Raw genomic sequence first — 11888 nt, 5'->3', positions numbered from 1 at the left:
TATTTTCAAGAAATTTTGTAAAATATAACTCACATATTGAACGATGTGTTCGGCATAAGTTTTGATAAATTAAAGTAGCTGACATACCGTCACCAACATATATGGAGTAAAATCAACCGGATGTTTGAAAATTCTGTGATTAGTTATATGGGGGCTAGGGACAAAGATACACAGTTATTAGGAAAATACGCTTTCTCATTTTTATTGCGATAACTAACCTATTGGCTGACAAATGCGGTATAAAGTCACCCGGAAGTTGGAAAATCTTTATATTAGGTATATGGGAGCTAAGGGCAATATTGACCCCATTCAACCAATTTTTAACACTCAGACGTACTATCATTAGGAAAGCATTCTTTCTGAATTTCAATTATATATCTTACACATTGTACTGATTCAGACCTAGGGGCTTGAACCGATATATTCATTGGTTCTTTAAATGTATACTGGACTCTGAAAGAATCAGATGGAATTTAAATTTTGTTATATGGGAAGTAGGCGTGGTTGTGATCCGATTTCCGCCATTTTCGCACCGTAATATGGGCATATTGTAAGAATGTTATGTAATGAATGTGGTTTAGTAGGTCCCGAGATATGTGATTTTAACTAAAAGTAGGCGGTGCCACGTCCACCGTCCAATTTTGATACCGGCTGCTATGAAGCTGTGCCCTTCAGGGTGTAAAATTTACGGTCTCTGACGCATTTAAGTATTGATTTATCACACTTTTAGTAGTTTTTAACAAAAACCGGTATATGGGAAGTGGCCCGTCTTATCATCCGATTTCAGCTATTTTCACTCTATCGTAAGAGAGCTAAAAATATTTGTTGTGTGCAAATTTTGGTGATAAGTGCCTCTCTTGAATTAGATTCGTTGTGCCAAATTTGAGTTCTGACATAATTGAGTATAACATAATTATCAGCAGTCCGTCACTGGCAACATTGGGAGTAAAATTAGCGAAGAAATTAAGTAATTGCTAATGCAAAGAAGGAGAAACGCCTACAAATAAATATGTATTTTATAACTGTTCGAATTTAAGTAAAAGCACGTGTAACCGTAAATTTATAACAGTAAATGGACACACTTTTGTTGTCTGCCGTACTGCAATATATAATAGCATACAAACGGCTAGATTATGTTTTCGCCATTATTATCTGCGCTCTCAGCCAAATGTTAGGACTTCGAAATAAATTCAAATTAGATACTGAATTTTTGTAAAAGAAAATAAAAAAAGTTTACATATGTACAATACATAAATGTTTGTGTAAAATAAAAATCTAATATTTCAATGAAATATGTTCCTTCAATATTCTATTCTATTCCTACCAATCTGGAGATATCCAAACGAATACACACATATAAATACTTATATGAATAATGAGACGAGGTATTAGTATTTTAATTCCACCACTGGACAAAAAGACATCACTCTAAATGGCAATTCAAGAAACAAACAAACTTTAAATTTAAATTATAAATAGAAAAGTGTTTTCTAATAGTTTTCACCCAACATGGGTAATCTTGCATGAAGAAACTTCTGGAAAAAATCGGTCTGCTTTTCGGAGGTGCTGAAACAAGTAAGGAAGCGAACTTTTCGTCCTCTCGCAATTGGCAAGAAACAAAGAAGGCGAAATATTATCAGGTGTTGACAAAACTTTATATTAAAAAGTGTTGCGTGAAAATTCCATATGCCTTATTCGACAAAGTTGTGAATGAATTACATTCGTTATTCATTCGTTACGTTCGTTTTTTATTGATTTTTTCAAAAGATGATAACTTTGTGTACATTTGTCCGATTTAAGTCAAATATGCACCGTTTTGTTCGTAAACTTGTTGCCAACGAGATGCCCCTCTCGTAGAAGACTGCGTCCCTATTGCCAAAAAACTCGGAGAGCCAATTTTCACAGGCCTCTCTTGAGGCCAACTTCTTACCATTAAGCGCGTTCGCCATGGACAGGAAAAGATAGTAATCACTTGGTGCCAGGCCCGGACTATAAGGTGGGTGCATTAGAACCTCCCATCTGAGCTCCAGGAGCTTCTGGCGAGTCACCAAAAACGTGTGTGACCTGGCGTTGTCCTGATGGAACACAATTCGGCTTCTGTTGATTAAAGATGGCCTCTTCTGGATGAGTGCTGCATTCAAGCGGTCCAGTTGTTGGCAGTAGAGGGCTTAATTGAGCGTTTAGCTATAGGAGAGCAGCTTGTAGTAGATAATTCCTTGCCAGTCCCACCAAACACACAGCAAAACCTTCCTGGCCGTCAATCCGGTCTTGGCCACCGTCTGGGCCGCTTCCCCGAGCTTTGACCACGACCGTTTGCGCCCGATGTTGTCGTAAGTGACCCATTTTAGATTCAGATGGAAGTTCGGTTCATCATGTTTTTTTGCGTTAGTTCGTGTGGCACCCAAACATCGAGCTTCTTTTTGAATTCAAGGTTATGCAAATGTTTCCAAACGGTTTTCTGGCTAATTTTTAGTTCCTCAGAAATTAAATAAGTCCTCACGTGACGGTCTGTCTCCACTATTTCCATGATTTTATCGCAATTTTCGACGACAGGCCTCCCGACGCGTGGTGCATCTTTGACATCGAAATTACCGGAACGGAACCTAGCAAATCACTTTTGTGCTACACGTTCGTTTACAGTATCGGGCTCATAAACTAAATTAATTTTTTCAGCTGCTTTGGCTGCTTTTTCGCCTTGATCGAAAAAAAATTGTAAAATATAGCGAGTTTTCTCTTTGCTGTTGTCCATCTTTGACGAACGTACGGAGTCAATCAATCGAAGAACTGTCAAAGACAAACTTTTAGCGCGAATAAACACGTTTTAAGCGCCGTATAGTATGACATGATGCGACACGTAACAATAGAACTATGACAATAACGAAATCTCGTAGATAAAACCCGAACGAACTTTTTACTTGACCAATATTACAGCTTCATACAAGGTGCGTTCCAAAGTAAACAGGACTTAAAAAAAGACAGAAAAAATGGTTTTATCGGCAAAATCAATTAATATTATTCAAAATAGTCTCCTTCTGCTTTAATACATCTTTTTGCACGGTCCAAAAGCATTTCGAACGAGTGTTTTAGCTCGTTGCCCGGTATGGCCGCCAGTATGCCGGTGCAAGCCTTTTGAATGGCCTCCACGTCTGCATAACGCTTTCCTTTCATCGGCAAATGCATTTTTCCGAAAAGGTAGAAGTCGGTGCCATATGAGGTGAATACGGGGAGTGGTTGATTGTTAAAATGTGATTTTTGGTCAAATAATCGGTCACAAGCGTCGATCGATGAGAAGGCGCATTATCGTGCAACAAACGCCAACTTCCATCTTCCCTCGTCCTCATTTATGTCCTCACGACCACTTTGAAAACGTTGAGACCACTAGTGCACTCTGCTACGGGATAGGCAATCATCGCCATAAACTTGCTTCATCAATTGAAACGTTTCGGTAAAAGTTTTACCAATTTTAAAACAAAATTTAATGTTGGCTCTTTGTTCGAAGCTCGATCGGAATCAAGTGCTTGCATGGAAATCTTTTTCATTTGCGAAGATATCTTCACGAAATTTGGAACGGATCATTATCTAAAGCAGTAATGGAATCTCCGAAGAAATTCTTCAGATCAAATCACTATAGCATATTGCTGTCATGCAAGCTAAATGATCGGAATCAAGTTCTTCTAAGGAACCTTTTGTATTTGTGAAAGGTATTATACAAGTAGCTTCGGTGCAACCGAAGTTAACGTTTTTTCTTGTTTGTTGTTAAAGAATAATGTAAAAATTTAGACTTGCACCTTTCTATGCTAATAAGCCTCCATTCAACCGTTATCACAAACAATTTATATACTAAAATTCATGTGGAAAAAATTATAAATATGAATGCGTAAAAAACAAAGCGAATTTATTCAAGCACAAAAAAAAAAGCTGAAGTCGCATACCACAAACGACGCCATTAAGAATTCGTCCGCTGAAGAAGTGAATTGAAATGAAAGGTAAAAAAAAAAATTAATAGTGGAAGTTATCGAAACATGCACTTATGAGAACAGTTGAAGGTAGGAAAAAGAATAGTTGTAAGAAAAAAAAAATAGTAAAAGATATTAACAGAAGTAAGTGATGAAAAAAATCGCCTGATTAAATTCTGTTTTAATTGTTAAGTTAGATTTTATTAGTCTTCAGTTGAGGCAAACCAGAGCTTTTTAGGAATTTGGCAACGAATAAGTATTAAATTGACTGCGTTAATTGCACATAAAGGCAGACATGAAATGAAAGCGCTAATCAATTTGACAATTTAATTCAAAAGCGAAACTAAAATCGATAATCGCATTGAGCTGCAATTGGCTAATTAGAACGCGAATGAGTGTCTATTGTATTAAATTGATTTTTGAGTTAATTTTAAACAGCTTATATTTTCATATACCTATAAAGTATGTATCTTATCGGGTATATGGAATGTTGTGGGTGCAATAGTAATTTGGAAGAAGGCGTGGAAACGTACTTGGAAGCGAGTAAGCGCTCGCACTTTTCAATTTACATGTCTCGTGCATATGAGTGAGAAACGTGCATTAATTTGAAATGCATAAGTGAAATTTTTTGAATAGCTTCATACATATCGTAATTTAATGAAATGCGCGTGCGATGAATGTAAAAATAAAAGAAAAGATTTATAACAAAAAAAAAAAAATAAAAAAATATTTAAAATAATCAAACCAAATAAAAAAAAATGCCAAAAGCTGAAAAAGGCAGCTGGTGAAATTGTAATCGCAAGTAAAATTTCGACTTGCCTTTGCATATTTATTGCCGGGGTTTGAGCGCAAATTTTGTTTGTCTGTTGTATGGTAAAAAAAATTATTTGATATATTATTTATCGAACGTTAAATTGCGCAAAATCACTCAAGCGACAAAACCAAAAAAAAAAAAAAATGGACAACAGGATTTTAATTAATTATACATTCCCATAGGCGGGAAAATGAGTTAAATGACCTCATTTGAGACGCGTGATCACCCTAATTGCAAACAATGTTCATTTTGTATTTTTTACTTATTCTCACTTTCCATCTAAGCATGATTGTTGCATCCCACTAGCTCCATTCATTTGATTTGAAAATTATTTATGATTTATTTATGTGCAACGGCCACAATAAAATCATTACTTACTGGCATATACCAAGCCTCAACTGCGCGACCATTCCATTTTATGGTCGTCTGCCTCGGGTGCTGCGACCCAATGTAAAGTGATTAATTTTCATACGAAATGATAACTACAGGACTTGCGTAATTTTTCGATTAAAAATCTTTTCAAGTTTTCATTTGCATTTTGGTTGGATTTCTTTTACAATCTTCTGTACTTTTTAAAATACAAAAAGGTGAATTTCCTTTATGTATTTTACAATAAATAATGTTATAAATAAATAAATAAATTACTAACAATTAAAGAAATTGTGCTTAAATGGTAAATATGGTAGAGTTTGTAGCTGTATTCAGTTGTTGTTGTTATAGTTGTTGCTGGCTTTCGTCTTTGGATCCCGTTTGCTTTTGCACGCAGAACACTCAAACGCCACGGCGTGCGGTAGGCAGTAATGACGTGGAGGAATTCCCAACTCCGAGAACAATTAACATAGAAGTGTAAAAATTCCTTCACATAAATAACTGCTCTATGCTTGCTATTGTTTGTTTAATTTCAAGTTCAAATATTTTCTAGTGCCATTCTTTAAGGCGAACTTTACACGGGCCGATTTTCCGTTGTTACGCTGCAGTGGCATATAGTCTTGCCATGGTTGACTTTGGCTTCGCTAAGTACGTTCATCTTCGTATTTTTTTTCTTTTTGTGTAAGGATTTGTTATTTTTATATTTTTAGTCAGATTTCTGGTACATACGGATGTATATAGGTATAGGTACTTATGCCAGTTGAAGCAAACATTTTAAACATAAGCTTTGTAAGCCCAGATTTGTGCCTCCTCGCTTGGTTGGTATGCGGGTTCGTTAACTTCAGCAGATACGCCAATGGCTCGACCATCCCAGGGGCCGTGGGCAGTAATGTGCGCAGAATGGTGTTCGGCGGCGATCTAGAAGTGTGAAAAGAAAGGGGATGGAAGGAGGAAAACATAGAAAATTGATATGATTGTACTGCAAACAAACTAACGAGCAATAATCGAAAATTATGAAAACATGTTTTAAAGTTGTCCTTTCTAATGTGCTCGGGGATAAAAACAAATAAATACATAGGTGGATGTGGATAATGGGAAAGATACAATAAATATTTTTCTACGAATATGTGGCATAAAAAATTATAAAAAGGATTAATATGTCTTTTATTACCCATTTTTTTGCATTAATATATATATGAACAGAGTAGCTATTTTTTGGCATTACATTAAAGTCTTCTTGTAATTGTTTGAGTTTAGCTTCGTTCCCGACAGCAGTTGGATATTTGAATTTAGAATTAATTTTGAATGTGCAAATAAATTGAAGGGGGTTCCAATGTGTTTTTGTTGGAATTGGTATCTAAGAAGCCATCACCTACATAACTATGGGAAGGGAGTTGAGGAAAATGTCGAGATAAATGCTTGAACAAGACCATTATGTACTACAAGGACATACTCGTTTCTGCCTCTTCACAAAAGCCAATTTCGGCACTAGCGCTGCCGCTGCTACATCGGGCATTGAGATGACTAAAGCTACTGAAGTGTTCTAATGATGTACAATAAATCAAAACAGAAAATAATGAAAAATTAAATTTTAAAACGTTTTTGAACACATATGTTAGGTATATCTAAATTTTCGGAGGCTTTAGCGCAAAATTTAAAGTTACTGCATAATCGTAGGTGTCTGTCGTGGATTGAAGCCAAATATTTACTTCCTTAGTAATTATATGTTTTATAATTATTACTATTGTAAATATAAAAGTGAGTAAAGTAATCTAAGTTAGTAAACAATATTTTGCTACATCATTTCTATTACAATTATTTATAATATTAATTAAATTATTTAATTTATTTGTATCCTTCTTCTTCTACAAATGCTTAAAACATGTTTTCGCTAGCTTTCGACATCTGAAAAAGCTTTGAGCGGTAGCCTTTTCTGATGTTACAAAACACCCTTTTATTAATTAACAAAACTATTATGTGTTTGTGAAACAATCCGATTTGAAAACATAAAGTGTTCATGCAAAAATGGAAACTCAAAAATCTGTTAAAGGATTTGGAGTGATTTATGTATATACAGAGTCGTTTGTGGGCTGTGCTGGGATGTTTGTTTTGTATTGAAGGGTGTCCTCGGGGTTGTTTGCAAGAAAACTTACCCAAAACAAACATTACAATTAAGCAAAATACCTTCTGTCCTCAAATTGTTTGCCCACGATTTTGCGACAACTTTTTTCGATAGAGATAAATATTTTTTATGAAGGTATTTATTTTTGAGTTTTTTCTGATTTTAGGGCAGTACATCATGCCAATGTAATTAACATCCCACGACAGCCTAGAATTAACGCAAAGAAAAATAGGAAAATGTCCGATTAGGCTTACCTTCTTGCACAATTGGAAAATGGCCAAACCAACCGACACAATGAATGAGAAGAAGCCCAACGCCAACGCATTGAATGCCTTAATTTTCAGTATACCAATGGCCATTGGGATGACAGTCATCGCCTTCAATAGGATCAGCACCATCAATGGCATAATCATTTTACGCAAACGGTGCTTCTTGCCTAGATGTGTTTACGTGTGAATGCGTGCACGAGAACGAATGCATTTAGTGGTGATGGTAGTGGGGGAATTGGAAGAGATAGAAAGAGAGAGAAAATTAATTATTTAGCTTTTTTCACTTTTGTGTTCCGGTGTCAGTGTAGACAAAAACGCATGCAAATACAAACACACACCCTTCTTGAAGAAGTTGCTCTTCTTACCCTTGCCCTCAACCACATCATCACCGGCCAATTTCACATTAAGGCTCAACTCATCGTTGGCCAAATTACGTGAAGAGACGGTGACCTTGGCATCACCCAGAGGCAAGTCGATGGTAACATCGTGTCCCTGCAGGTAATCGCCGACAGCATCGACTAAATCGCGTTCTTCGTCGTTGGAGCGTGCGCTATTGGCATCGGTTGTAGCAGGCTGATAGCCATTGGAGCGGACCTCCACATCGCCGAGCTGTTTAAAATTTAAGGAAGTAATAAAATTAGTAAATATTTTGTGGGAATAACTTATAATTTTCTAAATTACTGGTGAGTGGCAAACCATGATTATTTTATCCATATTGAGTCTAGCTATTATAAATATAAATACGTTTTTTGTTTCTGACTCTTTAATCTATTCTCTAACAACTTTAAAATTGAACACTCAAAGGGTGTCATACAATTTACACCACTCTCACAACAACTTCTACCACGTCGTAAATTTTTACTTTGTCATGCTCACTTAATGCCTTTTCAGCACTTTAAATTCACCATACTCACTTTATAGTTATCGTTGTTGATCACTGTGTCCAGGAATCGCATAGCGCGCACCTTAATACAGGCCATCGAATCAGCACCACTCTCACATTTGGCATTCTCTTCATCAATCATGCCCTGCATGTTCGTTGGTCGTACAGCATTAGCTGCATTAACCACAGCAGCGAAGCCCAATAGCGCCACGAGGACGAAGTACAGAATCGAAGCCATGTTTTGTTTTATTCAGGTCGAAGTGAAATGTGTAAAACTAAAATGATTTAGCTCGATCCGCTCAAGTCGTATGCGACCTCCAGTTGCTACTCGCCTCGTTGAAGGAACAATTGCGAATAATAATCGTTTTTCTATTGTGCACGATTTTTATACTGCATATTTTAGCTGCATACCCACAATGAACTGAATGAAAAGCCGACGAAAAAACAAGTACCTATTGAAAAGTCGCTGAAGAAATGGCGGAAGAAGACATAAAAGCCGAAAACAGTTGACAGACGCTGCCGCTGCCGCGCAGAGTCTATACGCGTGCACACCTGGCGCCGAGCATTGCGCGTGCACAATTGCACATGGTATATGTGAGGAGAAGCGTGTGCGTACCAATAGATTAGCGAACGTGCGTGCATGCGCTGGCGTATGAGCAACTTTTTTTTTAAATCTATTGCCTCTCTTAACAGAAAACCTGCTCATTTGTATTTGTTAATGAATTGATTCATGTTTTTAACGCAATTTTTATGCAATGCACGCACACTAATGATATGCTTAAAATTGGCAGCAACAGCTTGTTCTGCGCAGCGTTTACATTTGTAGATGGGGCTCAGATACATATCTTGAATCCCAAAATAAGGTAGTTTTACATAGGTGTTTAATAACAATTCAATATATAATTAATTGTAGTTAAACGAGTTATTTACGAATTTATACAATTTTAAGTATCCTCCAAGGATGTCATAAAGTTTATAAAAGTCGGCGGTCCCGATACGTTGCCATCTGGATACACTAACAGTAGCAGAATGTGCTTAAAATTGAGCCTAAAAGGTGTTCAGAAAATAACTCGGACTAAGCCGGAATACACTAGTGAGGTCAATTGAAAAAGGGAAGGCAAGGAATCTAAGGCTGGAGTAAAAATTAATAACTTATTTAGTCTTATCACTACAAGGTTTACCAAAAACAATTACTGGTAGTTAAAAATCCGCAACTTCTAGATTCAATAATTGACCACCAATAATAAAACTATTAATGTTTTTGGATACTATATATAGATAATAGATAGATTAACTATCATACATTGCTATATCAACAAAGGAATATATTTTTTAATAGATAGGGATCGATGAAAGGAGTTGTGAAAATTACAAAATCTTCTTAGCTTCATTTACCATTATTCACTTCTGAAATTTGCTGCGTCATTTATGCTTATTCAAACTTTTATCAGTAACGATGGAGACTTCGAACCATACCATAGAATTGTTAATGGAATCCAATTAGCTTTTGTAAGGAATTGTGGCATTGTCTGGAAAACAAAAAACGCATGTATAAAGCTAAAAGACTGTGGACATATGGAATCAAATAATCAAATCTAATTTGAACAATTGTCAGTCCTCCCTTCTAGATATGTTTCCAATGAGAATATTCAGAGACTCTTATATATTGCATTTAGTCTGTGTGCCAATCGGTAGAAAATTTAAAATTCTGACAGATGAAAGAATAGAATTGTGAGAACCTCAGAATTTTGCCAATCTCAAAAGCTAGGTAAAATATTTACAACTTATAAATGTGAGTGCAGATATGTATTCACGAAGAAAGGAATTTAAAAGAATCTCCGCACATACAACAAGGAAAAGTTGAAATTACAAAAAACAAGTAAGGAAGTGCTAAGTTCAGGTGTAATCAAACATTTTATGCAAAACTTATTAAAGCTTATCAAAAGATGTTGCGAATAAATTCAGCGGAAGCATACAAGAATCGGTATCTTATTAACGATATAGATCATAGACTCACCTAGTTTAATTACTATTTTTACTTCGTTTTTTATTTTTTGTTATAATTCTATTTATGCGGTAGTGACGGTGTTGTGGACTACCCACTTGCTTTTAGTTATTTTAAATAAACACCATTTGAGTTCCGTTCTATTTATTAAAATTACATTTCCCTTATTTATAACCTACTATTACAACTAAAACTACCGCTGCTGCCGTTAACGCTGGTAATATTTCTGCTGAGTTCAATACCTGTGCGAGGTATTGAGTTACACCTGACGGTCACACGGTGGACGGCTACTGTAATGTATTAAATTGCAGTTGCCGGTCATACAGAAATCCAGCAATTTTGGCAATTCAGGAAACTGATTTAGTTAACTACTCCCTCTTTCAAAACATGGCGGCCTCGGCCATAGCCGACCTTTCCAGTACTCGCCGCACAGCCTCCGAAGTTTCCTTTCGTCGCCGACGCATCAGTAAGTATCTAATTGTGATTATGGAGATGATGGCACAGATTACGGCGGTAGCGACTGGTGTAGCAACTGTTTGCAGTTTAAGACATCTGGCGATCTCCACAAGGGTACTGTGAAATCCTTCCACCTGTCCGTTCGACGTACTACAAGTATGTACCGGTGGTGCATTCACTATGTCAATGTCATACTGGCTTTTTAGCAGTGATCGAATTGTGTCTGAGCTAAATGACGGCTCGTTATCGCAATATATGGTTTTAATTTTGGGGAAAATATGTATTACTTGTAGAGAACTCGCTTTTACATCAATAATAGAGCGTGATACTACTGGCTGAACCAGGGCAAACTTGGAAAACTTTTCTACTGCTGTTAGGAAATGTTTTCCTGCAGTTGAAAAAATGTCTATGTGGATTAATTCTCCTACACGTGAGGGTATAGGTGTAACACCCATTTTTTGTTTCTTCGGGTGCTTGTCATATTTCGCCTTTCCACACACTTCTGCTTACTATTTCCTTTTGCTCGTCTTTATTCACAACGTCTGTTACCATATTTTTACAGTGCCAGAATTTTGTGGGGGGAAATCCTGACCAAGTCATCCTGAATGCGTACCAAGACAGGCAATTCGCATTTACTATGTCCGGCCTTACTTCTTTTATTAATGTTAGGAGTATCTCCCAGTCGTTAAAAATGATTGGATGACGAATCTTTGCACCAAATAAAATGAATGTCCGCGTTGCGATTCAAGGGGTTGTGCGTAGTCTCAATCACATGAGTTAGAGATACTTCACTGTGTGCTGTCGCCGCGTCGGATAGAATCGATTATTCTAAGATGTTAATGTTTTCACATGATAAGGCGTCTGCCACATAATTCTCTTTTCCTGGCTTATAAAATACTTTAGCGCCACTCTCTTCAATTCGTGCTTTCCAGCGTTTAATTTTGGAGTTAGGGTTTGGTTTGTTAAAGGTTTGTTAAAGGTCTTGCTATTGCAGCGAAATCTTTGATAAAGCAT

The 11888-nt window shown here is 36.5% G+C and overlaps 1 protein-coding gene across 2 annotated transcripts; it reads right to left on the bottom strand.

Moving 5' to 3' along the window:
• Nucleotides 1-5296: 5296 nt before the first annotated feature.
• On the bottom strand, nucleotides 5297-8794 carry Osi19 (DUF1676 domain-containing protein Osi19). 2 transcript variants are annotated; one of them, XM_014236542.3, is made up of 4 exons: nucleotides 8445-8794; nucleotides 7869-8139; nucleotides 7516-7697; nucleotides 5297-6057 (listed from the first exon to the last, which is right to left on the bottom strand). In XM_014236542.3, exons 1-4 carry the CDS (start codon nucleotides 8649-8651, stop codon nucleotides 5914-5916), a joined length of 804 nt encoding a protein of 267 aa, XP_014092017.2. In that variant the 5' UTR covers nucleotides 8652-8794; the 3' UTR covers nucleotides 5297-5913. The 2 variants fall into 2 exon arrangements, with proteins under 2 accessions (XP_014092017.2, XP_036234269.2); XM_036378376.2 differs by having other exon boundaries at nucleotides 7896-8139; nucleotides 8445-8793.
• Nucleotides 8795-11888: the final 3094 nt, after the last annotated feature.

Source organism: Bactrocera oleae, chromosome 2 (assembly GCF_042242935.1).
Source record: "Bactrocera oleae isolate idBacOlea1 chromosome 2, idBacOlea1, whole genome shotgun sequence".
In the NCBI taxonomy this organism is placed as follows: Eukaryota; Metazoa; Arthropoda; class Insecta; order Diptera; family Tephritidae; genus Bactrocera; species Bactrocera oleae.
Note: the sequence above shows the minus strand (reverse complement) of the source record. Positions and strands in the feature narration are given on the sequence as shown.

Bases quoted from the DNA above. Each gene is read 5' to 3' on its own strand.
- Osi19 (XM_014236542.3), bottom strand. From the start codon at position 8,651: ATGGCTTCGATTCTGTACTTCGTCCTCGTGGCGCTATTGGGCTTCGCT. The intron at 7,698-7,868 runs GTGTGTGTTTGT...AAACACATCTAG, and splicing joins GAGCAACTTCTTCAAGAAGG to GCAAGAAGCACCGTTTGCGT. The intron at 6,058-7,515 runs GTAAGCCTAATC...TCACACTTCTAG, and splicing joins TTTTCCAATTGTGCAAGAAG to ATCGCCGCCGAACACCATTC.